Raw genomic sequence first — 27,064 nt, 5'->3', positions numbered from 1 at the left:
AATTGCTTTCACATCATTCGTAATTTTCGTAAAGACGGCACTATAACAAAAAAATAAATAAATAAATAAATTAACAAAAGGAAGAATTATTATTATTATTCATCAAATTTTTAATTTTTCTTACTGTATGGTAGCCATATGAGGATTTTCTCCATCACGCTGCTTCTCTTCTCCTTTTTTACCCAGTGAACCTTGATAGGGACCATTTGGAGGAGGAAAATTTGGCGGAAAATTAGGAACGTTTTGCAGGTTGTTTATCATTGGCGGGTAGCCTGGAACGTAACCCCCCCTCCAAAAGTACGGATCATTATTAAAATTTTGAGGAGGATGCATAAAATTTACAAAATTATTACTAGGAGGCATAAAATGATTTTGACTGTTGGTTTGATGGTCAATAAATTGATTAGATGCACTGTTATATAAATTACTATTAAAATGATTAGTGTATGAACTGTAGAGATCAGTAGGTATGAAATTGTTAACAGAAGACATGTCCTCTATTTTTTCCTCACCGGAACTAAGACTAGACAATGACATTTGATCGTCATTCTTATCGTCTTTTTTTTTCCGATTTATTTGCTTAGGCGATTCGCTCGGTTCCCCGTATAATATCTCATCCTCAGAACTAGAAATTTCAGAAACTTTATCAGATTCAAGATGTAACCTATTAACCAACCCTTCAGTTTCTTCCAGTTCTTTCAATTTGGCTTTCAGTATATTTTCGATGGCTAAATCGTGCCAGTAGTGATAAATTTCTTCGGACAGAAAAGGACTAGGTGGAATTGAAAGAGGTGCATCTGGATCTATTGGAGGGGATGGTGATGGTGTTGGAGGTGGCGGAGGTGGCTCTTCCCCTGGCGGAGGCGGAGGAGGAGATGGTTCTGCTTTTGAAGGAACATCTTCTTTCGCTGCTTTTGCATGTTTTTTACTTTTAGATAATGTTTTTTTGCTTTCGTTGGATTTCTCATCTTCGTTCTCAGATTCATCACTTATTCCTAATTGTAAAAATGGCGGAGCGATTCCTAAAAATCAAAAAATAACAAAATAGTGGGAAAAAAAAAAAAAAAAATTTTTTTTCAAATTGCATTTTGAAGAGACATACCTTTTCCTTTTAATAACAGTTCTATTCGGGTATCTAAATCGAGTGTATTTTCTTCCTCAACTGAATTTTTCCTCGTAGTGTTGTTAATACTTTGAGAAGGAGGACTGATAAATCCTGGAGGGCGCGGATGCGACCAATTAGGAGGTTGCGGTTGTATTGGACGGTGAATAGGTGGAGCCCAGTGGGGATCCCAATGAGTAGGAGCCCAATGTTGTGTAGGAGGTGGAGGTACGTATCCTCCCTGATGAGGCCCATGAAAAGGAGGAGCAAAAGCCGGGGCAGGATATGAAGGGTAAACACCACTTACAACGTGATTAGGAGGGGGAATATGAGTTGGAGGAGGATGACTAAAATTTGGATAATTTGACTCACTAGGTGCTGTTCCTAAAAAAAAAATATTTTTTAAATTTTATTATTACATTATCAATAAATGAAAAAAAAATAAATATATGTAATTTGTATCTTACCGTATCCTAGATCTGAACTCGCAACACTAGAATTTGGCGTTGATGTTGAATTAGAAGTAAAATCACTTCTATGTGATGTTCGATTATAAGAATCTTCCCTTTTATCTCTATCTCTGTCTTTATCTCTATACTTGTCTCTTTTACCCCGTTTTTCTTTTTTCTTTCCGTCTCTACTATCCCATTTGTCGTCATTATACCTCGGAGAATAGTAGTCCAAATCTTTACCTTTTGCATGATTTTTATCAATTATTAATTTGTCAGATGTATCCTCGGCCAATTTGGAATCGAGTCCCAATTTATCTCCTAGAACTAAATTTTGCTTGTCTACTTCAGGCACTGTAGGCTTCTTTTCCGCGGTTAATTCAGTATATTTTTTTCTGCATTCTTCTCCTAAAATGAAAAATAATTAATTAAATAATGCTTGACATCAATTAATTTAAAAATTTTTTAAATTGGTATAAAAATAATTAGCAACATTTAATCAAAAATATTAGTCGAATTTATTTATGACTAAGAAAAGTTAATTTAAGAAATAATTTGTATGAAAAAAAAATATATTGTTTAAAATTAATAAAATGTTTTTATTATTTCTTACCAAATGGGTCTAAAAAAACTTGTAACTGCTTTCCCATAACTGATTTATTATTGAGATTGGCCACACATTGCTTTGCAGACGAAACTTCCATAAAAACTATTCTAGCAAGCCCAAGATGTTTATTTGTAACAGGATGATAGTAAATAATGAGCTCTTCTTGTTCCCCAAATTTATTTACCATATCAGTCAAAAATTGTTTATCAATATTGTCATTTAAGTTAGAAACTGTTACTTCCAATGATGGAGGTTCTCCAACATAATTTAAATCAATCTGTATTAATAACAAATAAAAATTAATAAAATTTTCTAATGTAAAAGAATAAACAAAATATTTAACATTTTGTAGTTTTACCTTAAATCTTGGCACAGGTAAATCCAGAGTCTCCATTCTGGCCCATATCCATGTAAGAGGTGGCCTTGGATCTTTTGGAGTAACTGGAGGGTATGTAGAATCTCCAGGGACAAGACCATCATACCTGTAAAGCTTTGTCGCTCCTTTTACTATGAATGGATCAGCGAGCATTTTGTAATTTTTGCCTTTTGTATTATGACTACTATGTCCATGTGAGCCATGGTGATGATGATGCCCTCGATTTTCCATATTCAAAAATCATCTACACCATCTAAAATAAAACTTTATATTTTTATATTACTACATTATAGAAAAAAATAAAAACAATTTAAAAATACAATACAACAAATTTTAATAATAATATTTTTAGACATGTTATTCTAACACTGAATAAAGTAAATTTTGCTTAAATTTGATTGATTGCTGTGAATATTTTTATAAAAAATGTTAATAACGTGAAATTAAAAATTCTTATTTAAAAATCTATTTGTTGATAATAATTTGACAACAAATATTTAAACCTTTATTTTAAAAAAAAAAAAAAAAAAAAAAACTGAAATTTTTAGTTTACAAATATAACCAATTAAGGTTAGGTTAGAAATGTTAGTTTAGACTAATTTAAAAAAAAAACTTTTGATACAAATAAAACTTACTGGAGTTTAAATCGAAATTATGGAAATTTAACTTATTAGAAAACCATTTCTTGGGTCACCCTTAATATAAATTATTTCAATAAAAATGAGCCGCCAAGATGGCGGAAACCCTAAGATGTAAACATGTTTGTATTTATTTAATTAAAATATAAAAAATTTCCCCTTTACTTATTTTTTACCATAATGAATACGAACCATAATTAAAATTAAGCTAAAATAAAATGTAAAAAATAAAATTTTTTAAAAATTAAATAGTAAATTATATAAAATTTGAACAAATTTAAAATCGTTAATTAAATAATTACAAGCGTTATTTAGAAAACATTAAATAAAATTTTTTACATAATAATCCCAAGTACATATTATGTTCAATTATGTATTTAAATAATAAAATAGATTATAAATTGTATGAGAACAATAAAAACTTACCCATTATTATGTTTGCGTTCAATGCAAAGATGAGCCATTACTCTGTTTCTAACGCAAGGCATATTAAGGCGTGGAGAAATAAGTTTCGAAACATTATTTTTTTTTTTTAAAGATTAATTAACTTATTTTTTTTCACATTAAATTTTTTCTTATCGTACTAAGGTTATTTATTAGTAAAAAAAAAAAATGGAAGAATTTTTTAAAAAGGTTGGTGTTTTTTTTTTTATTTCTTTTAATAAAGAAATGTAGTTTTCTTGTACAATTTGTTTTGTAATTTTTATAATATACTTTATTCACTTTGTTCAATTATTTCAGATTTCTTCTTCGTTAACTCGAATTTTTCCAGTTGTAAAAGCAGATGATTTAGATGAAACATCAGATCCACAAGTTCATTTAAGGGTAAGTATTTACAAAGGGTAGCATTAGTACTACTTTAAAAATAAATAATACCAATTAAGTTGACCATTAAAATTTTAAGTTAACGTTTTAAATTTCTTATTATTAGCACCAATGTCAGAATGGTGAGTGTGCCAAATGGTATGATAAATTGGAAGAATGTAATGAAAGAGTAACATCTAGAACCAAAACAGCTGAATCTTGTCATGAAGAAATGATTGATTTTGTTAATTGTTTAGATCACTGTGTTTCAAAAGATTTATTTTCTAAATTGAAATAAACTCGTATGAAATGAAACACATTATTTTGCTGAAATTTACTACAATTTAAATTTTTATAAAAATGATTCGTTTCCTTTTGATTTTTTTTTTTATTTTCACATTATAAAGTTACATATAAATTTTTTCATAGAATTTATAAAATGTAAGCAAGAATGGATTTTTTAATTTATTTCGAAATCTGATAATTAACTTTTATTTTTAATGTGATGAAATTTATATATTAGTTTTTCAGCAAAATAATTTAGTAGAAACATTATTTAATTAAAAAATTTGTTAGTTTTCTTAAAATAGAAAATTGTAATTGCAAATTTACAAAAAAAAAAAACTATTTATATATATACATATAAATATTTCATTGATAGGATGTAATAAATGATGAATTATTAATTCAATATAATTAAGTATGTAAAAATTTGAAGCCAAACTGACATTTTTTTTTATTAAATAAACCTATATATATATATATATATATAAATATTTCTTGATAAATAATATATTTTGCCTTGAGTTAAAGAAAAAAACAAATAATAATAATAATAAACTGATTTAAATTAAACAAAACAACTTAATAAATATACAAAAATAATTATTAAATTTTCATAATCCTTCATGACTTTTCACTGTTAATATTATATCACAATTTTCCGATTAACAAGAATTCTGCTATGCTTTTATTAAAAACAAGCAAAAACTTGTTAATATAAAAAAAAATAATAATAATAATAATAATAATAATTTTTTTATTCCTTGGTTCGTTACACATTTTTTTTGTTACTAAAAAAAATTCTAATGACACTTTTTAAGCTTAAGCACAAAATGAAACATTTATTCATTAATTTAAATATTGATGTTCTTTTTTTTTTTTTTAATAATTAAAAATTAAAATTAGTAACAATTTTTGTAATTTAAATAACTGTTTAGTTAAGAAGCTCCTCCTTGAATTACTTCAAAACAAACTTCGCATACTCTAGTCGGTCTACATATGTTAAATTTTATTATTGGCGTATGTAATTCTGAGCATTTATGACATAATAAACGGCCACAATGGCGGCTGAAAGAAAACAAAAAATTTTTAAACGGACAAATCAATTTTTGAAAGACGTTGAGAAACATTAAAAAAAAAAAATCATGATTGCAACCTACCAATGATGTCTTCTCATCGTAAATTTAAATTCATTCCCGCATTCTAAACATATATCACCCGTGGACCAGGGAGGTTCGCGTTCCAAACTGTCCAAAAGACTTGTAAGCAATTGTTTTGTGGCAACTTGATAATTAAATAAAGTGACGCCGTCACGATTCATGCAACCCAAACATGCGCCCGCTTTTACCAAACATCTACACAAGTTACCCTTTCCTTTCATGTAGGCAAGCAACAAAGCTAAAACGAAACAAATAAACAAAAATTAATTTTATCGAAATAAATTTTTGTATCGATGGTTAATTCATTTTCAAATCGAATACCTGTATTCCCATCCAAGTCTTGTTTATCTAATGGAAAATCGGATATTGTCTCGATGAAAAGATTACAAATGGCGGCAGCATTTTCTTTACCGTAAATAGCGAGTACGTGTAATGGATTGTGACCTTTTATGTTAATCATATCGGCTTCTAAATTCGATTCCGTCAAAAGCACTCTATATTCGTAATGGGGGGAGGAGGGAGGGGAAATCATTTTTAAATTACTAAAACTCATTTTGTTTTTTCAATATATGAAAAAAAAACTAATTACGTACCTGGCTACTGCCAGATGACCTTCTTTGCAAGCAATGTGAAGAGGATTGTTACCATCCGTATCGCATAGATCCGGTAAAGCTTCATTTTGTAGCAAAGCGCTCACAACCACGGCGTGACCCTTGCTGGCAGCAATGTGCAATGCTGTTTGTTTGTAACCGTCAACTTCATTAACCTATTAAAAAAAAAATAAACTTATCCAAAATAATAATAAGAGAAAACCATGACCCATTTCAAATGGTACCAACTTTTGCACCAGATAAAATTAAACTTCTAACGAGAACTTCATTTCCTCCTGCAGCCGCCAAATGAAGGGGAGGAGTTTGTGTGGAATCTTTCACTCTGGAATTAACATCCACTTTTATTGACAATAAAAATAAAACGTTTTCAACTTGATTATTTTGTAAAGCTACGTGGAGAAAATTTTGGCCCTTATTGTTAAACTGAAAGAGAAAAAAAAAAAAAACGTACGAAATAATAAATATTATTATTATTATTAAAATATACAAAATTTAATAATTTGAAAATATTTACTTGTTCTGCTGCTGACGGTAATTTATCCAAAATGGCTTGAGCCGCTTTGTTATTCCTGAAAGTTAAAGCTGCAGCAAACGGAGTCAAACCTTTTTTATCTCTTATTGTCAAATCTATACTTGGATGACATAAAAGAAGTGAGATTATGTCTTTGTGTTGGTTTTCGATGGCTAAATGTAACGGACTTTTTCCCTCGGAATCCTTGAACAAAAATTATAATTAATTATTAAAACTTTACTTATTAAAAAAAAAAAAAAAAAAAAAAAAAAAAATTTTTTTTTGATTCTCACCGTTTTATTTATGAAAGCACCATGTTCTAGTAAAGTTTGAACGACATCTACCAAACCCCATTGACAACATAAATGTAAAGGTGTGCATCCATCATGAGATTCATCTCCTCCCTTTCCTTCGGGAGAGGGTCTAAAAATTGTAAAATTCATTAAAATGTTTTCTTTTTAATTTCATTAATTGAAAAAAACCTCTTAGATATTATACTTACCGCCTTGGAGTATCAAGATCGCATCCATTTTGAATTAAAAATTTTGCTATGTGTTGACTACTTTCATCGATGGCTTTGTGTAGCAAAGTTTGATAGCATCCTTCGGGTCCTTCTCCCCAAGCATCCGTATCGACGCCATTTCTGTAAAAGAAAATAATTAAAATTAGTTTTATTTTTCTTTTTTTTTTTTACTCATTTAAGGTAATTTTTTTTTACAATTATACCTAACGAGAATAAGAGCGATATCGTCTTGTCCACTCGATAATGCGGCCCATAATGGGCATTGCTTTCTCTGATTAGGAACGGACATGTCAACTCCATGCCTGCATAAGGCATCGACCACATTTGGCAGATGATGATCTATGCTTAAATGAAGTGGACTCAATCCATCTTTGGTTCTGTAATTATAAACATTTTTTTTTTTTATTTGAAATCGTGCAGACTTTAATTTAATTAACGTTACGTTAATTTTCAAACGTAAACAAAAAAAATTATTACGTTAAATTAATGTCGGCTCCGTTATTCAACAAAAAAATTGCAATATCACTTAAACCGTTTATAATTGCCTGATGCAAAACTGTTAATCCTTCTGAATTTTTCACATTGATATCAGCTCCTCCTTTCAATAATAATGGTATGGCTTCCTTGAATCTTTGGATGATTGATAAAGACAAGGGTGTGTTGCCCTTTGAGTCTTTTAAATTACAATCCAAACTGTATTTGGATGTTTTATTTTCCAAATGATAATTTATAAGAACTTCTAAAACTTTAATTTGACGTTGAATTATTGCGTAATGAAGACAAGTGTGTTTATATCTGAGAAATTATACAAATTACATAATTGAAATGAATCTTATTACTTTTTACCTCCATCGATTTATAAATTGTAATAATTAAAATTACCCCGAATATTCATCGCCATTTTGAAAATTTGTACTCTTCGACGAAATGGTTTCAATATTAACATTTGCGCCTAATTTTAATAAATTTAAAACTAATCTAGTATGACCGAATATCGTGGCCAAATGCAATGCAGTCTCTCCGTATTTATTCATGTGATTAACATTGACTACGTCAGAAGGAATGTATTCCAAAAGAAATAAGGCAGCATTTTCAAAATTTTTTAATATAATTAATTGCAATAGAGTTTCGCTTTTATCCGAACACACCTATTGTGAAAAAAAAAAAAAAAAAAAAAACAAAAGAATTTATTATACAAGTTGTTTATGTGAATTAAAAAATTGATTTTAAATTATGCAATCATTCTCGAATCAAATCGATTTTCAATCCATGAATGATTAGTTACGCATGTTAAATTTATTACACACACACACACACACGCACGCACACACACACACTTACAATATCTGCTTTGGCGCCTTTGAGCAGCAATTTTTTTGCAAAACTTTCACCATCAAAATGTTTTGTTTGATACAAAGCATACCACAAAGGAGGAAAACCTTTTGCAGTTTTAGCATTCACATCCACGGATTCTTCTTCCAGTAAAATGTTAAAAACTTTTGCATTTTTTGTCATTATGGCCACGTGAAGAGGAGTGCTGGAAATAAATTCGATTAAAAAAAAAAAAAAAAAAAAAAAAAAAAAATACGATTGAAATGGAGCTTGATCACTCACAATCCGACAGCATTTTTTTTCGACGGATCAACCCCCTTTTCGATTAAAATTTTCGCAATGTGAGCCATTTTATTTGTGATATCCAGGGAAATTTCATTTTTAAAAGATCCAACGGGAGAAAAATGTCCATTGGGTTCGTCGCACGAAAGTATGGATTCACCGTGAGCACAAACCAAATGAAGACACGTGTCCAACGTTTCCGGTGTCACACAAAACACATCCGCGTTGTGGGATATCAAAAATTCGGCAGAATAATCATCGCCTTTGAAAAAAAAAAAAAAAAAAAATTAGGAGGATGATCGATTATTTAATTAATGGCGACGAGGTATATATATATATATATATATATATATATATATGCTCTAACGTGATTTATCAACTTTATGTATATTATAACAGATAAACTTCTTCGTATGATTTGAACCCCTCCAACGACAAACTTTATCCGATAATAATAATAATAATAATAATAAGCCAAAAATCAAAATTTATACCTCTTTGTATGGCTCTTTGCAAAAGACTCCAACCGTTTTGATCTTTTGCATTCACGTCAGCTTTAAATTCGCATAATATTTTAGCTATGGGCGTTTGCTTATCGGACAAAGCCAAACCGAGCGGTAAATTTCCATCTTTATCCAATTGATTTATTATTTTGGCTACCTGTAAAAAAAAAAAAAAAAAATTAAATCCAAGACATATATGTGTTATTATTACGAAAAAAAATCCAAGAAAAGTATTATTTTTTTTTTTTTTTTTTTTTTACAAAAGGAAACACAAAAATATTTAATAATTTTAATATGAGGAAACCGTTACTTCCTATAATTGAAGAAGAAAAAGAAGAAGAAAAAAAAACATTTACAAGGGCAAGTCATTGACCACAAAACTAAATAGACAGCTGATCTCCCACCACCACTACCACCATCACCATCACCATCACCATCACGGTTATTGCACATAAGAACTCGGTTTTCATCGTAACCACATGTTTCAATTGAGTCAGTGTGTCGAGAGATTTTATTAAATGTGCATCGAATTCATTTTTTTTTTTTTTTTTTTTTTTATCAACGTGATATACACGCACATATATATCCACACATGCATGTGTAATCACTAATTATATGTGCGTGAGTGTGCGTGTGCGTGCAGTGCAGTGCAGTGCAAAGAACAAAAACAGTTAATTATCAGTTAAATATATAAAACGACAAAAAAAAAAAGCATAAGAAAAAAATGAATCATTATGAATGAATAAAAAAAAAAAAAAGGTTTGTAAATTTAAAAATTTTCCTTCCCCCCCCCCCTCCCCCGATTCTATTTTAAAAATTATTTTTCATCAAAAAACAAAAAATATATTATTTTTTAAATAAAATAAAATAAAATTAAAAAAAAGGCAATTCCTAATAATTATTTGTCATTTTACTTAAAAAATGAGGTCAATAACGATTCGTAACAATAATAAATAATTCATTAAATAATAATAATAATAATAATAATAATAATAAAAGCCGGTAACCAATTTATTAAATAAAATTAATAAATATTTATTTTTAAACCAATGTTATTTTGATCTTTAAACAAAAAAAAAAAAAAAAAAAATGCACGTATATATTTTTATTAAAACAAACGGATTATTATTATTATTTTTGGTAAAGTGAATTCACGACCGGGTTTGTCGCCATATTTAAAAAAAAATTTTTTTATTTTATTTTATTTTTTTTTCAAATAAAACAGGATATATATATTTTATGTGGACGACATAAAAGAAAAATCTCGTTTGTAGGCTTTATGGCAATGCCATATATCGAGAGAAAACATACACCCTACCTATTATGTGAGTAACATTTATAATGAATATTTATTTTTTTTTTTTTATAAAAAAATATTTTATTATTATTATTATTATTATTATTATTATTATTATTATTATTATTTGCGTGGACGCGATTCGCATTGTGATTCTGATTCACCTTTAATTTTTTTTTTTTTTTTACATTTAAAATTTTTTTTTCTTTACTCTCGAATAAGAAAAAAATGAGGTACCCATGGGTAGAGAGAATGTAATAATAATAATGATAATAATAAATTTGACAACATTTTTACGCATGGTAGAGAGAGAGAGAGAGAGAGAAAAAAAACAACCGTAATGAACTGTGCAGTTTTTTGAACTTGTAATGTAATTATTATTATTATTATTATTATTATTATTATTATTATTATTATTATTATTATTATTATTATTATTATTTTTCATATGTTAAAAGTATTCAAAAAAAAAAAAAAAAAATTTTCACACTCTGATAACCGTGATGGCCTTCGACTAATACACGTCATAATAACTTTCCATTTCCCATATAAATAACGTGAAAATCTATATTAAAAAAAGAATTTTCAACTGAATGAATGACTAAGAAAGACTCTCGTTCATGAGTCAATCAATCAATCAATCAATCAATCAGTGACTGACTGAGATGGTCAATTTTAAATAAAAGAAAATTTCCGTGGAAAAACATTTAACGACTATTACTTTTGAAAAAAAGAAAATTTTGTAAACCAATTAAAATAATTATATATATTTACATAACGACGATTTTCACAAATTTTCCGATGCGAAAATCGTTTTACGACATCATCGGAGGAAAATTTTTATTTTTATTTTTTTTTTTTTTAAATTTAATTCCGTAAGCGAAACGTCAAAAAAATAAAAATTAACCAAGGAGCACGCAAATTCATTTCCCCTCCCCTCCCCCCCATTTTCCTTTTCATCATTACCCGCCGTAATAAACAGTTATAATAATTTTGTAACCGTATTTTAACCGTCGTTAAAAATAATAATAATAATAATAATAATAATTTTATTACATATATTCGCGATTGTTTCTAGAAGGGGGGGGGAAACACGATCACATTAAAATTGATTTTCCCGTTGGGGTGGGTGCGGGGGAGGGGAACGGGGGGGGAAACAAACTCTATATACATGTACATTATTAATTTCATTCAAAACTTTTATTTATTTATTTATTTATTCTCTCAGCTTTATAAATGGTAATAAACGCTTAATAAACGGTTTATTTTTTTAAATTAAACAACTAACGAGGGTGACAAACAATCCGTTCGTCATCTTTTCCTTTTACAGACCTTTTTTTTAATCCTTTATTAAAAATAAAATAAAATAAAAAGTGAAATTATTAACCTATTTAAAAATTAACCTTTGACATTGCAACCCCATTAAATCGCAGCTAAAAAAAAAATTGACCATCCTTCGATTTTATATATATATATATGGGTTAAAATGTTACTAGGTCATTTTTTTTTTGCAACTAAATCAACTTTTCATTGTCATATTTTTTACATATTTAGTCTTGTATGCAAAAGCAAAATAATAATAATAATAATAATAAAGCACAAAAAAATCAAGTTTTATTAGGTTGAAATTATTTGCCAACCTAACAACCTTCGTATCACACAACCTTTCACTCTTTTCTTCTACATCTTCGACATCTTAAATAAACCTTGAAAAATTTCAAATTTGACTTTAGGTTTTTTTTTTTTTTTTTTTTTTTTTTTAAAAAAGAAAATTTCATTTTGGATTTTAAACGGAAGACGTAATAATAATAATAATAATAATAATCACAACGAACGAGTTAATGAATTCGATGATGGGGTTAAATTAAAACATTTAAAATGTGCGTAACCGTCGGTTAATTTTTCTGACGAAATCGTAAAAAATTTGATTCAAATCCTCCATTTTGAATTTTCTTTTCTTTTTTTTTTTTTTTTTTTTTTAAACTTGCTAAAAACAAACAAATTGTGACGACAAAAAGTCTGAAATTTTTTTTTTGGAAAATTATCAAATCAATAGAAAATTCATTGTAGTCACGTAAACTGAACACCGAGGGGGGAAAAAAACAGATAAAATTAATTTTTTTCCTTCACGGATTTTAAACAACAAATATGTCGGACGTTAACAGAAATACGACGACGACGCTCATTTTATTTTTAAAAAAAATGACAGTGACTTATTTTTTAACGAATTCGATATTATAAAAAAAAAAAACCTACTACAATTAATTAATTATCGTAAGTTTTTTTTATTAAAATAAATATGTATCGGTAAAAAAATAAAAAAATAAAATATTATGTCATGACTTACTAAATCGAAATTAAACCGAAAATTTAAATTTAAAATTGAATTTAACGTTTATTAATAAACTTTTAGACAAAAAAAAATTAGTCTGAAAAGGTAAAAAACTAAAAAGTACGTTGAATTTTCGAAATGATTTCATTTGTTTTTCTATTTTTGGAAAATCAAAATGGAAAACCAACGAATTAATTACACATTATTATTATTATTATTATTATTATTAACTAGAAAATTTTCAACGATATTTTCTCTCTTAAAAACGACAAAAACCATATTTATTCGACATTCGACAAACAATTATTATTATTATTATTATTTATGTCAAATCAAGGTTATAAATATTAGAGCCTAACCTAAAGAACCTAAAGGTTTATGTTTTCTTTTAAAAATAATTATTTATATTTTAATAAATATTTTCCCCCCTAGAGAAACTGAACAAAAATTACTTTTTTTTTTTGTTTCAAAGTCGTTTATACATAAATTTTTATTTTTGCAGATGAGTTGATAGGATTTCATAATTAAATCGAGCGACAGCATTTAAGCTGTCGCATTACGTGTAACGAAAAATTTGTAATTATATATTTTTTAAAAAAAAAAAAGAAAAAATGTGGAGGATGCCTTTTTTTAGTGAAAACGGTTCCATATTACTAACTGCAGCTCTTTTACTGCAATCGGGTGAGTTTTTATTTATTTGATTGAAAACGTTTGTGAAAAAAATAAATAAATAAATAAATTTGACAGGGAATCAAATGTAGGATTTTTTGATTTACAGATAAAAAACATGCCAAAATAAAAAAAAAAAAATAAAACCGAGGTCGAGTTATTAAAAGTTCGAAGGTTATTTTTAAAAAAAATTACCGTTCCCTGAATTAAAAAACCTGCGAACCTGCGTTTACAGAAAAAAGTTGGAAAACAATTTTTTTAATTTCCTGTAATAAACTATTGAAGCATTAAACAAAAAAAAAAAAAAAAAAAAAAATGTGTCGAATTAGGAAAGGATAAACAAAAAATCAATAAAAAAAAAAAATTTTCTCAAATTCGAAAACCTGTAAAAAATTTTCATGTTTTTCCCCTTTTGAAACTTTTAACTTTGTTAAATAAAAATTTTTAAATATTTTTAAAGTATTTAAATCCAATAATTTTTTTTTTTTTTAAAAATATTACATTATTTATCACAGATAAAAAAAGTGAAAAAAAAAAAAAAAATTATGTCGACTCAATTTACGTAGATATACGAATGCGAAATTTTCTGTGTTTTTCGATTAGATAAAAAAAAAAAAAAAACATTTTTCGAGGGGGATTTTCGATTTTTTTTTTTTTTTTTAAACGGATGTCCTAAATTTTTTTTTTTTTTTTTTTTAATTTTTTTTTTTCCGGCCTAAACTTTGCGGGAAAAACAAAATCATAAAATGAATACTTATCTTTTTTATCACAAAACTTATTTTTCTTTTGTCTTTTAAATTATTAAAAAGTAGGGGGGGGCGTGTAAATAACAAAAAAAAATTTAATCTTTTTTTTGTTTTTTTTTTAAAGTAACGAACTGCGTTAGTTTGTCTTGTTACCAATGTACCATACCCCCCCCACAATCGTCAAATCAAACGTCAAAATTATGTTCACAATTTGACTATTCTAGAAAATACATTGTTGATTGTCCATATTCGACATTTTGCATGAAAAAAACATTCAATCTCCCTCTACAGGATGGTAGTAAGTCTAAAATTAAATACAAACTTTTTTTTTTTTTTTTTTTTAAATAATAATGACTGCGTTTAAAAATTTCTCTTTTTTTTTTACAGAATCAGTTGAAATATCGGTTAGAGACTGTGCTCCTCAAAAATATGTACATCAAACCTATGTCGAAGGACAATGGAGAATGGAAGAATCCGTTCAGAAAGATATTTACAAATCCGGGTGTCAGGAAACGGATAATAGTGCAGGTTTAAGAACAAATTCCGAATTGTATTGTTACTGTGATAGCAATTTGTGCAACAGTGCTCAATCTACAAAAGATAATTTATCTCATACAGATGTTATGACTGTGATATTCGTATTTAATACTGTCAAATATATAAGAAGTCTTAGATAAGATAATTATTTTGTGATATATATATACATGTATATAAAATAATATTTTTTTTTTTTTTTAAATTGTTTTCGAATAAAAGATTTCATCACTATTAAAAACAAATTTAAAACGATAAAACTTAATTTGTAACTGTGGGGAAAAAGTAATTGTAAAAAATCATGTTAATCATGGCTTGATAAATTATTAAGATGTAAAGTAGCTTTTTAATATATTTGATTTGTCACAAAAATAAAAAATGCATGTTTAATATGTCTTGAGTAAAGCGGCGAGACAAAATTTCATAATTATTTTGTGTTATGTCCATATGCGATTATGCAAATTTGATCAAATGAAAAATATATATTTTCTAATTACTTAAAGAATAAATGTTGTATAATTGATAAATGTTTTCACTCACCTCTCCTTTGTTTTCATTTAAATGCCATTCAACTAAATCTAATCTTTGGAATTTGACTGCAGAATGTAGCGGATATTCGGCATTTGTTTTCAATAGTTGATAAAGCCATTTTGCATTAGTATCTTTAAAATCTTTGGCAGTGAAACTACTCCAATTTCTACTGATTAACCCGGCACAATGATTTTTTAACAGTGTTGCACCTATTTCACCGGCGATTGTATAAAATTTGATACAATTATCAAAGCAACTAAATTCGATTAATTTTCTTTCGCATATTTTACACAAATTTTTTAATTTAAATGAACCCGCATTTTTCATTAAATTTAAAACAAATTCTTCATTTGAAGGCAAATCAATTTCAAATGTGTAAACCCACTTTAATATTGCTATACTTATTTCGGCATCAATGTGTTCCCAGTTTAAACTACTAATTTGTGACAATGGGGTTGTCGACCAATTATCACCTCTCGCATACAAAATTAATCTATGAGCATTGAAAACCCCATTTTTTAATTTTATCGTTAAATCACTAAATTTATCACTTCCATAACACCTTGACAAAACTTGTAAAAGTTCATTTAAAAGTTCTTCTTTATCATCGTTCATTTTTATTCCTCGATTTAATAATAATAATAATTATTAGTTATGTATTTTTTAATCTGCAACAAAATTAAATATAATTAAATAGAACAATCAATTAAAACTTTTTACTGAAATTACTGTCATAAAAAGATGCAGTACAGTTTATTAAATAAAATATTTTAAAATAATTTGTTAAAATAAAGCTTATTGAAAAGATGAAAGAATGTTAACATTCACAAAAGAAAACTTAACCCAAATAGTATTTAATTGTCACTGTAATAACTATATTAAAATTTATTTGAATTTATTTAAAAAAAAAAAATAATTGAATCAGTTTAAATTTGCAGTATTTAAATTCTTAAATTCTCTTTTTTTTTTAAATTTCTTAAAATTTAATAAACTCCAAAGCATTTTACATCTCGTTTTAAATAATTATTAATTTAATACTTTGAAAATATTGTCAAATTATTTATTCAAATTAATTGAGATAAGCGTCATTTTAAGAAAACACCCACTACCGCCATACTAACTCTAATTATAATGAATTAACATTTAAGTAAAATGCCTTGTTTTTAATCCAGATTTAATATTTTAGTTTTATATTACAAAATTTCAATAATTTTTATTAAATCCGAGATAACTGAATAAAATTACCTGTTTTACACAAGTTATTCTGTACCCAACTTTTACAAATAATTTTAGAAATTTTACGCCGAATGTTTCAAAACATTACAAAAACATATTAAAGACAACAAAAGCACATGCTTATTAAAAAGCTCGAACTTTTACTATTTCAGTTTCACTTTTCTAATTATAAACCTTGCATTTTGAAAATCATTATGTAAAATTTTTTTTAAAATTTAACTACAAAAAATATTGTGTTCCAATTGTTTTTTTAAAGTCTTTTTATCACTTGCAAAATGAATTCTTGTTCAGATAACAAAAAATTACTTTCTGCTGTTGACTTTAAGGAAGAAGGTAATCTGCAGTTTAAAAATAACAATTTCGAAGCTGCTGTTAAGTTGTACGGCAATGCTATCGAATGCACCCGGGAAGAATCTGCTGAAAAAGCAGTGTATTATAAAAATAGAGCTGCTGCTCACATCAAATTAAAAAATTATGAACTTGCTGTAAAAGATGCTGATGCTGCACTCGAAATTTTACCCAAAGATCCGAAGGCTTTATTTCGAAGATGTCAAGCACTTGAATATTTAGAAAGGTTAGAAGATGAAGTCTAATAATGGGTTTTATGGTAAATTTGAATAAGGTAAAAGATATTAGGAATGAAGTATTACACAAGTTACATTTTCATAAATGAAATTTTAGATATGAAGAAGCATACAGAGATGCTAGAGCTGTACTCGAATGTGAGCCAACAAACAAAGCAATTCAACCAGTCTTGGAAAGACTTCATAAAATAGTACAAAAACGACAATATGAAAATAATTTAACAAGTAATAAAGTACATAAAATGTTTGAATTAATAAATAACTCGGAAGTAGTTGGCGAAAAAAGGGAAACAGCTTTTAATAATTTATTGACTTTGGCCAGAGAAAAAACAGGTAATTTATTGTTAATTTCAATTTTTTTTTAGTTAGTATAAATGTTAATTGAAAAAATTAGTTTTTAATACGTTAGTGCATAAATTTTAGGGGGACAGATTATTTGGAATGAATTTTCCAAATTAGTTAACTTGCTTAAATCGGAAAAAAATGAAAGTATTGAAGTGACTATAATTCGAATCATTTCCGAATTATGCAAAGTGGATGTTTTTAAAGTGAAGAAACTCATAATGCAAGATTTAGGAATCAACTGGTTTATCGATTTGCTTAACAGTAAAAATGCTGAAAAAGTCAGTGCTGGACAATATTGCATTCAGGTAAAAACAAAATTAAATTTTTTTTTTTTAATAAATAAGACAGGTGTAAGGAAAACTTTAAAATTTGACATTCTAGACCATTTTAAATACACTCAGTGGACTTGACAACAAAATTGATAGTAAACCTAATGAAGAATTATGTAAAGAAAATATGAAAGAAATTGATGAAGTTTTAACTGCCTTGGTGAATAGTACAACCAGTTGCACTTTATCAGGTAATATTGTCGAGGGTTTTTTTTTTTTTTTTTAAATTTTATATATTATTCATATAATTTTTTAAATAAACTAAATTATAAAACATTTAACTATTTTTGGTAATTCAAAAAAAACACTGTTTATAAAGCATTGTTATCTTTGATTCATTTTTAGGCTTGGCAAGAGATGCTATTTTAGAATTAATTACTCGTAATGTTCATTACACTGCTATTAACTGGGCGGAACGTTTAGTCGAAATTGGTGGCGTTCAAAGAATTTTGAAAGTTTCTTCTCATTTACAAGAATTTAAATATGAGTCTGCTATGGAAATAACGAATAACACTAAAAATATAGCATCAGTTTGCTTGAGTAGAATCTACGAGAACATGTATTATGACAAAGTATAATGTTTGAATTATAAAAATAATTTTATGGTGATTCTAATCATCTGTCGATATTATTATTAATTTTTTAAAACTACTATTTGAATAAATTTTAGGCTCGACAGAGTTATTTAAATTCTGTAGAAGAGTTTATCAAAGAACAATGGTTGAGTCCCGATTTGGATGATAAAGTATGTGCAATTTCTGCCATCACTGCTTTACTTTTGGGTCCGGTCGATGTTGGAAATACAATAATTGCAAAAGAGGGAAAAATAGAAATGATTTTAGCCATGGCTGCATCGGAGAATGTTTTACATCAAAGAGTAATCAAATTTTTTTTTTTTTTACCATGTTTTAGTCGTTTAAATAATTCAGAGTAATAGATAAAGAAATTATTTTTTGAAATATAGGTAGCATGTGAATGCATCATAGCCGCTGCATCAAAAAAAGATAAGGTGTCTACAATAGTAAGTCAAGGCGTCAGCATTTTAAAAAAATTATACAATTCTAATGATGATGGTATTAAAGTGAGAGCTCTGGTAGGACTGTGCAAATTGGGAGCGAGTGGTGGTTCTGATGCTAGTATTAGACCTTTAGAAGAAGGTGTTACTAAAAAACTTGCAGAGGCATGCAGAAGATATTTAATTGATAATTCTAAAAATATAGATTCTAGACGATGGGCCGCGGAGGGACTCAGTTATCTAACATTAGATGCAGAAGTTAAAGGTAAAATATATTTACTATTATAAAAAATCGACTAATATTAATTGCAATGATACCTAAATGATACATAAACTTTCATTGAACTTTTTTAGAAATTCTAATCGAAGATAAACGTGCCCTACAAGCATTGTTAGAGCTTGCAAAAAGTGGTGAACAAATGGTTGTTTACGGGGTTGTAACCACGTTCGTTAATTTGGTGAACGCTTATGAAAAGCAAGAAATACTGCCAGAAATGGTCGAATTGGCAAAGTTTGCAAAACATCATATCCCTCAAGTTGGTCTATTTACATTTATTAAATTTAAAATAATATTAAATTACTTTTTATTGAAAAAAATAAAATTTTTTAGGAGCATGAATTTGACGATCCAGACTTTGTTACGAAAAGAGTTGAAATTTTAGCTAAAGAAGGTATTACACCAGCTTTGGTTGCTTTAGCAAAGACAGACAGTGATAATTCGAAAGAATTAATTAGTAGAGTTTTTAATGCAATATGTGGCCAGCAAGATCTAAGGGGTTTGGTTGTTCAACAAGGGGGTGCCAAGGTAATTTTAATAATCTGATTATATGTAATTAATTGCATTATCTACAATAATTATTACTACTTACATAATTTAACAATTCAATCCTTATTATTAATTTCCAGGCGTTATTACCTTTGTCATTGAAAGGTACGCAGAATGGAAAAAAACAAGCATCTCAAGCATTGGCCAGAATCGGAATATCCATCAACCCAGAGGTTGCTTTTCCTGGACAACGTATGCTGGAAGTCATTCGGCCCTTGTTAAATTTACTACATCCAGATTGTAGTGCCCTAGAAAATTTTGAAGCATTAATGGCCCTTTGTAATCTTGCATCAGTGTCTTCGAGTGTGAGACAAAGAATTTTAAAAGAAAATGGTTTGCACAAAATTGAAGCATACATGTTTGAAGATCATGTTCTACTTCGAAGAGCTTCCACGCAGGTTATAACCAACCTAATCGTTGAAGAAAGCATTATAGAGAATTACGAAGGAGAAAATGATAAGACAAAATATTTATTTTTGCTTTGTTTTGAAGAAGATTTGGAAACAGTGGAGGCAGCATCTGGGGCTCTAGCAATGTTAACTTCCGTCAGTAAAATATGTTGCAAAAAACTTTTCAATGTGACAAACTGGCTGGAAATATTTCAATATTTACTTTCAAATCAAAATTCTGCTATTCAACATAGAGGTTTAGCCATTGTCATGAATATTTTCAAGCATGATATTGAATTAGCAAAAAAATTAATAGAAACTAATGTCATGGATGTTCTTATGGCGTTGACCAAATTAAATGACACAAAAATTAAAGATTTAGCCAATGAGGCTTTAAAAATGGCAGAAGAATTAAAATTAATTAAAAAAATTGATAATTCTGATAATTTAGCTCAGAGTTCTGCGGCAGATGATCCTGATATGCCAGATTTGGAGTAAAATAGAAAACAGTTTTGTAATGTTTTTTTTTTTTGTAACTAACCTTAAGAGTGCCTAATTTTATGCAGTATTACCCCCTGACAAATTTTATTTATTAGATTTTATTATTTAGAAATGAGTGTGTTCATTTTTTTTTGTTTTAAATACAAATAAACTAATGAAGTGTGAAATTATTAACTTAAATTAGTAAATAAAATGAAATGTAAATTAATTATTAGTATTTTTACGTTAAAAAAAAAGTATTAGTTTTTACTAACCTAAAGTTTTGTAAGACTCCATTAAAAGTATTGTTAAAGTTTATAATATTTGAATCAATTAAATTTTATCATTGTTTGTTATTATAATAATTTAATGATTTGTACGTTAATTTATTTATTTTGTAATCCTACACAATACATTTAAAAAAAAAAAAAAAACAACTATAACAATTTTTAAACGGAAAAGTTAATTTAAATTTTTGCAAGGAATAACTAAAAGGTTTTAAAATGATTTGAATACATCTCGATAAAAGGTGTCACTTTAAAGCAGACGACTGACATATTAAATTTACTAAATTAAAATATACTGGGGCTATAGTTTATTTAAAAAATTAATATATTTATTAAAAAGGTGAAAAATTTTTTAGTTAAGTTTATCATCTACGAAATGAGTGTTGTAAGTAATAACGCTCCGATAAAGAAAAATAATGTTGGAATCAGAAGTACAAAATCAAAAAAAGAAACAATGTTTGAACCTGGTAACTAATTGCAATGTTTACTTTTTTACAAAACCAAGCAACTTAATAAAAAAAAATGTTTTATATTTTTAGTGACTGAAGAATACCTGCAAAATAAGGAATACGTTACTCCAGAAGATGTTTTACGCTTATCAAAAATTACGGATTGTTACCTTTGCACTCCGGAAGCAAATATTTATCAAATCGACTTTACCAGATTTAAAATTAGGGATTTGGGAACTGGAATTGTTTTATTTGAGATAGCCAAACCTACAATATCTTCATCTGGTAAGTAACTTGTGTGGTAATTTAATAAAATACTCAATAATGTTAAAGAATAATAAAATAGGTTAATGCATGATATATTTAAATCGATAACAATTATGTATTAGATACAGATGAGCATGAAGGAGACAGCGAAATTGAAGAGTCAGATCCTAATGCGGGTAGATTTGTAAGGTATCAGTTTACTCCACATTTTCTTAAATTGAAGACTGTTGGAGCAACGTAAGATTTTTAAATTTTATTAATTTAGTAATTAAAAATAAAAATTATAAGATAATTAATTAAATACAATGAATTTTTAGGGTGGAATTTACTGTTGGAGCTCAACCCATTCATAATTTTAGAATGATTGAACGTCACTTTTTTAGAAACAAGCTTTTAAAAACATTCGATTTCGATTTTGGTTTTTGTATACCTAATAGCAAAAATACTTGTGAACACATATATGAATTTCCAGTTTTAGATCCAGAGCTAGGTAATTAATCCTATTTAAAAAAAAACACATGATTATTAATTATATGTTATTTTCTGTTTTTTTTTAAATACACCTATATGTAAATTTTTTTTTAGTGAAAGAAATGATTTCGCATCCGTTCGAAACAAAATCGGACAGCTTTTATTTTGTGGATGATAAATTAGTTATGCATAATAAGGCCGATTATGCATATGATGGTGGATTAAATTTAAACAAACAACCCTAAAGAAAATTCAAAAATAAAATTAGTAGTATTATAATTATGAAATTTATAAAAAAAAAGTTGGGGAAAAAAAAAAAAAAAAAAATTTTGTCGTTAATTAACATATTTATGGCAATTATGAATTATTATGATATTAAATTTAATTTAGATCTCAGGGCAGGGAATTTTGTTTCTTGAAAACTTTCTGCTTGACTATTAAAAAGACAATTTATTTGCATTTATTCAACCTTTTTTTTTTTTTTTTTTTTTTGCAGTCGTTTTGGTAACGACATTGATTTATTACTCATTTATTGTTAAATTATCATTATCATTAATTTTTAATGATAATAATAATAAATATTATTAATTTTTAATTTGACAAGATACCAAAAAATGATTAGCGCTTTATTTTTTTATAACACACACTCATAAGGAAGCTGTTATTTGTAATTTACTTACTCATCACCTTTATTTAAATTATTAATTTTAATAATAAATTTATTAATAAAATAAAATGGAAAATAATGCCTTAAAAAAGTATCAAAAGTTCATTATGTTGCACTTAAATAATTATTTGTGTGAATTAATTTATTAATTGTAAAATTTAAAAAAAAAAAGAGTATTGATTCGCAATTTTTAATGATGTTGCTATCAAAAAAAAAAAATTTCTTTTAACCGTTATAAATTAAATAGGAATTTAATGTTGGATAAAAAAAAAAAAAATGAAAATTTCGAGACAACGAATATCCTCTCATATAACAAAAATTATCAACTAAAAAAAATTAAATTAAATTATTTATAAAAAAAAAATTTAAAAAAATTAAAAAAACTTACCGTTAAATAACAACACATTTCACGTGAATATGGATCTTAATATGAATCACGTAGTAGTAGTAGCCGCAGTAGTATTTTAACTAAATTAAAAAAAGTTATTATTTTATTTTAATGTACATATGTTGTAATTTTTTATATATATATATTAAAAATATAATTATTATTAAACAATAAAACAAAGGGACCCTTACGAAAAAAAAAAAAATGTTTTAAATTAATGTTAGTAAAAAAAAAAAAAAAAGTTAGCATTTAAAATTTTTTTTTTTTCGTTTTATATTGTTGATAAAAATTTTTTAATATTTATTTTTTGTTGTATTTATTTTACTTACGTGTGTGTGTGTATAAATTATTTATTTAAATAACTTTTTCTTGTATATTTCCTGAAAAAAAATTGAAATTATATTTATTAATAATATAATATTTTGTAAAAAAAAAAAAAAAAAAAAAAATTTCTGGTGTTTTTTTTTCAAATGTGATTTTGTGTTTTTTTTTTTTAATTATTATAGTTGGACTAACTATTTAAAATAATAATAATAGGTATTTAAATTTAAATAATAATTATTAAGTAAAAAAATGTGTGAAGAATAGTTTAAGTAATAATAATAATGATAATAAAATACTGTTATTTTATTTTTTAAATATATATATGGTTTTGAATCTTATTATAAAATCAAATTTAATTTTCCTTAAAGTTTTTCCGATTTAAAAAAAAAAAAAAACATAATTTAATAAAATTTGATGAGGAAAATCAAATAAATATATTAAAAAAAATGGTAATATTTATATTATTGTAAAAATTGTACTATTTTATATTTAATTTTATTTAATTTTTAAAATTTAAGAGCCGAAAAAAAAAATGAAAAATTTTGTCCATTTCAAATTATTAATATATTTAAGTTGTTTTTATTTCTCTCGAATAAAACTTTCAATAACCGATTTTTACAATGTCTTCTTTTGATGAATTTTGTTCATAGTCTCCTCTTTCAGCAGCAATTTTAGCATGTTCTAATGCTATTTTATTATACAAATCATAATGTTTCAATTTGGCTCTTTCAACAACTGGTGTGTCTTGAGGGTGACTTATTAATAAGTTAGGATCAAAACCAGAGTCATCGTCAGAATAGTCTTCAAATGTTTCGGTATGGCCCCTTTCTTCCGCCTCTCTTTGGTGAGCTGCAGCTATTTGATTGTATAAAACATAATGTTTGGTTTTAGCATTTTGTACAGCTCTTGTGTCTTGTGTTGGGTTAGTTATTAAAAGAGGTTGAAAACCATTCTGATCTGCTAGATATTCTACAGTACGAACTTGTTGTCTGGGGTCCACATATGAATAAGAACCTGTTAGTACATTACAATTACAAAAAAGGTTTTTCTTTACAAATTTCAAAAATTTATTTAAGGAAGTAAAATCAATGACAAACCTCTAATTCTCCCATATTCGTCGCCAACTTCGCTATGTACTCTATCTACGTGTCCAGGCATCCTTCCAGCACTGTAACTGAAAACATACGGCTTAGGCGGTGGTGTTTCATCATAAACTTGTCCAGCTAAAGCACTCCACCACAAAGCGCACACAAAAAACTGTAATTAAAAATCCGTTAAATATCGTTAGAAATTTTCACAAGTTTTAAAACACTGAATAAATTATAGAAAAAATAAAAAAAATGGCACATTACTTATTCAATTTTAAAGAGAAAATATTAAAATAAAATTAAATTAAGAAATAAATATTAACTTAATAAATAATTAACGTAAATCTTTAATTTTTTTACTAGCACAAAGTTTACACCTTTCATCAACGACATTTTAACGTCAACTAAAAAAAAAACAGTTTAGCCAACAGTACTGCCAACAGTACTGCCAACTTAAAACGAAATTGAAATTAAAATGTTATGAAAACGTTACTAACAATATTAAGTGTCTTTGTTTGTCGAGTTTTTTTTTAACGGAATCATCAGATAATATAAAAACTGTAAATAATAAAATAAAAATAATTAAAACGAAATAATTGTTATTAAAAAAAAAGAAAAAAAAACTTACCGCCGTTTTTGTTACATAATCCATAGTTTGAATTGCGATATGTCACAGTATCACCAAACAAACAAAAACTGAAAAGTGAAAGTTCTATTTTAACATATTATAACTATATCGTTTGTCAATGACGCAAAAAAAAAAAAAAAATTAAATAAAAAAAAAAAAAAAAACTTAAGTTCAAGGATTATAAAGAAGGATTTATTAAAACAAAAAAATTTTTTTTTTTTTTTTCAGAACTCGTAAAGATATCACATTTCTCACAAAAAATTATGCAACTAAAGTCCCACGCACTGAGATATTTAAATGTGTTTTACCTTTTGACACTTAAAAAGTTAAAAAACATGAGAAAATTTTTTTTAAAACTTGTTTTTTTTTTTTAAATATATAATTAATTAATCGTAATTTATAACTAAAAAAAAAATTTAATCGTTACTACTACAACACGCATTATAAGGAAAATGATTCAGGGCATTGGGGGATTATTTTCATCACTTAAAACCTTTCCCAATAAATATAAAATTTTAATAAAATCTTTACTAAAAACAAAAAATTTAGTATATTTCTCTTCATCAATTGGAAGTTAAATAAACTAAAAAATTATTTTCAAAAACAATTTAATTCAAATTAAAAAAAATTAATAGAAAGAAAATAAAATTTCAATCGGTCATCGTTCAATGAGGTAATATTTCAAAAAAATTTTTTTTTTTTTTTTTTTAAATGAAAATTTAATAATTTTTCCAATTCATTATTAATTTTTTTAAATAGCCTCTATATTAATATTAAAGAAAATAATTAATAAACTTTTAAATAAAGCGTGAAAAATAAAAAAAATAAAATAATAATAAACTTACCTGACGTTGTGGAAAGACGTAACATACGGTCTTGATGGGACTAAATGAATTTTCCATTTCACACGAAAGGACGATAATCAAATTCCAGGAATTGCACGAGAACAACAACAACAACAACAAACACACATTGGATGACTACTCGTCGACCTTGGCTTCATCAAATATTACTAAAATCCTATTTCAACAAGTATCTGAAAAAAACGATTAAAATACATTAAAAGTTAACAAATTAAATTAATAATTTTTAATAATATATAAATACTTAAAATAATCATAATAATAATTTTAAAACCCGATAATAAATATTATTAATAACATATTTTTAATATTATTTTTTTAAAATTTTTCTGATAAATTAATATTTAAACAAACAAACAAACAAACAAGGAAATTTATTTAAAAGAGTAATTTATTCTATAAATAGTAAATAATAATATTTATATCCTATAAAAAATATTTTTTTTTACACAAACATTATCCGTTCATAAAAAAATTTACTTAAATTGATAAAAATATATAAAAAAAAATTAAATTTATTTAAAATATATTTTATATATAAAAAAAAAAAATTAAAAACGTTTAAATTATAAAATAAAATTTTCTTAACTAAATTAAACACTAAAAATAAAAAATTTAAGTACACTTTTTCTTTTGTAAAGTACAAATTAAAATAATATAAAATAAAAAATTTGTAGATTATATTATTATTATTATTTTTTTCTAATTTTGAATGATTTGAATTAAATGAATTTCGATTAGACTATAAAATTAGAGCAAAATTTTGTTTATGTGCAAAAAAAAAAATTGAAAAAATTTAATTTTATCCATTTAAAATTTGAAAAGATTACAATTTAATAATTTTTAATATTTTAAATATTATTATTATCAAGAACTAATGAAGAAGTGCAAAAAATTTAAAAAAAAATTTTGGCGCACGTTAAAAATTAATAAAGAATTAAATATTTAATAAGTTTGGCACATGGTTTGAATAATTATTAAACATTAACACATCAAATAAAAATTATTCATTTTTTTTTTTTTTTTTTTTTTTAAATTAATATTACAATAAGACCCGAATAATAATAATACAATTTATTATTAAAAGGCACCGGGATGCAAAAAAAAAAATAATTGTAAAATTTTTTTTTATTTACTTA

At 26.0% G+C, this 27,064-nt stretch overlaps 6 protein-coding genes across 6 annotated transcripts; 3 read left to right on the top strand and 3 right to left on the bottom strand.

The window, feature by feature from the left end:
* Nucleotides 1-2,153: 2,153 nt before the first annotated feature.
* Nucleotides 2,154-2,765, bottom strand: Phum_PHUM240640 (uncharacterized protein; the record flags this gene model as incomplete). The annotated part of the gene is made up of 2 exons (XM_002426143.1): nucleotides 2,154-2,435; nucleotides 2,517-2,765. The coding sequence occupies 2 exons, from the start codon at nucleotides 2,763-2,765 to the stop codon at nucleotides 2,154-2,156; spliced, it is 531 nt and encodes a 176-aa protein (XP_002426188.1).
* Nucleotides 2,766-3,784: 1,019 nt separating this feature from the next.
* Nucleotides 3,785-4,274, top strand: Phum_PHUM240630 (ubiquinol-cytochrome c reductase complex 11 kDa protein, putative; the record flags this gene model as incomplete). The annotated part of the gene is made up of 3 exons (XM_002426142.1): nucleotides 3,785-3,805; nucleotides 3,914-3,997; nucleotides 4,104-4,274. The coding sequence occupies 3 exons, from the start codon at nucleotides 3,785-3,787 to the stop codon at nucleotides 4,272-4,274; spliced, it is 276 nt and encodes a 91-aa protein (XP_002426187.1).
* A 922-nt stretch (nucleotides 4,275-5,196) lies between these two features.
* Nucleotides 5,197-15,904, bottom strand: Phum_PHUM240620 (ankyrin repeat and FYVE domain-containing protein, putative; the record flags this gene model as incomplete). The annotated part of the gene is made up of 15 exons (XM_002426141.1): nucleotides 5,197-5,326; nucleotides 5,419-5,656; nucleotides 5,740-5,912; nucleotides 6,012-6,184; nucleotides 6,258-6,452; nucleotides 6,544-6,744; nucleotides 6,834-6,963; nucleotides 7,043-7,183; nucleotides 7,267-7,440; nucleotides 7,541-7,858; nucleotides 7,946-8,211; nucleotides 8,405-8,600; nucleotides 8,678-8,939; nucleotides 9,172-9,337; nucleotides 15,299-15,904. 15 exons carry the CDS (start codon nucleotides 15,902-15,904, stop codon nucleotides 5,197-5,199), a joined length of 3,369 nt encoding a protein of 1,122 aa, XP_002426186.1.
* Nucleotides 15,905-16,800: 896 nt separating this feature from the next.
* On the top strand, nucleotides 16,801-20,511 carry Phum_PHUM240610 (heat shock protein 70 HSP70 interacting protein, putative; the record flags this gene model as incomplete). The annotated part of the gene is made up of 10 exons (XM_002426140.1): nucleotides 16,801-17,099; nucleotides 17,207-17,442; nucleotides 17,533-17,759; nucleotides 17,836-17,974; nucleotides 18,129-18,355; nucleotides 18,454-18,660; nucleotides 18,748-19,063; nucleotides 19,153-19,334; nucleotides 19,409-19,603; nucleotides 19,705-20,511. The coding sequence occupies 10 exons, from the start codon at nucleotides 16,801-16,803 to the stop codon at nucleotides 20,509-20,511; spliced, it is 2,835 nt and encodes a 944-aa protein (XP_002426185.1).
* Nucleotides 20,512-21,085: 574 nt separating this feature from the next.
* Phum_PHUM240600 (retinal protein, putative) lies at nucleotides 21,086-22,212 on the top strand (the record flags this gene model as incomplete). Its single annotated transcript, XM_002426139.1, has 5 exons — nucleotides 21,086-21,247; nucleotides 21,320-21,514; nucleotides 21,619-21,733; nucleotides 21,814-21,986; nucleotides 22,082-22,212. The coding sequence occupies exons 1-5, from the start codon at nucleotides 21,157-21,159 to the stop codon at nucleotides 22,210-22,212; spliced, it is 705 nt and encodes a 234-aa protein (XP_002426184.1). The 5' UTR covers nucleotides 21,086-21,156.
* A 1,735-nt stretch (nucleotides 22,213-23,947) lies between these two features.
* On the bottom strand, nucleotides 23,948-25,086 carry Phum_PHUM240590 (uncharacterized protein; the record flags this gene model as incomplete). The annotated part of the gene is made up of 3 exons (XM_002426138.1): nucleotides 23,948-24,360; nucleotides 24,444-24,603; nucleotides 25,063-25,086. 3 exons carry the CDS (start codon nucleotides 25,084-25,086, stop codon nucleotides 23,948-23,950), a joined length of 597 nt encoding a protein of 198 aa, XP_002426183.1.
* Nucleotides 25,087-27,064: the final 1,978 nt, after the last annotated feature.

Source organism: Pediculus humanus, genomic scaffold (genome assembly GCF_000006295.1).
Source record: "Pediculus humanus corporis 1103172107612 genomic scaffold, whole genome shotgun sequence".
NCBI lineage: Eukaryota > Metazoa > Arthropoda > Insecta > Psocodea > Pediculidae > Pediculus > Pediculus humanus.
This window is presented reverse-complemented; position numbering and strand designations above follow the sequence as displayed.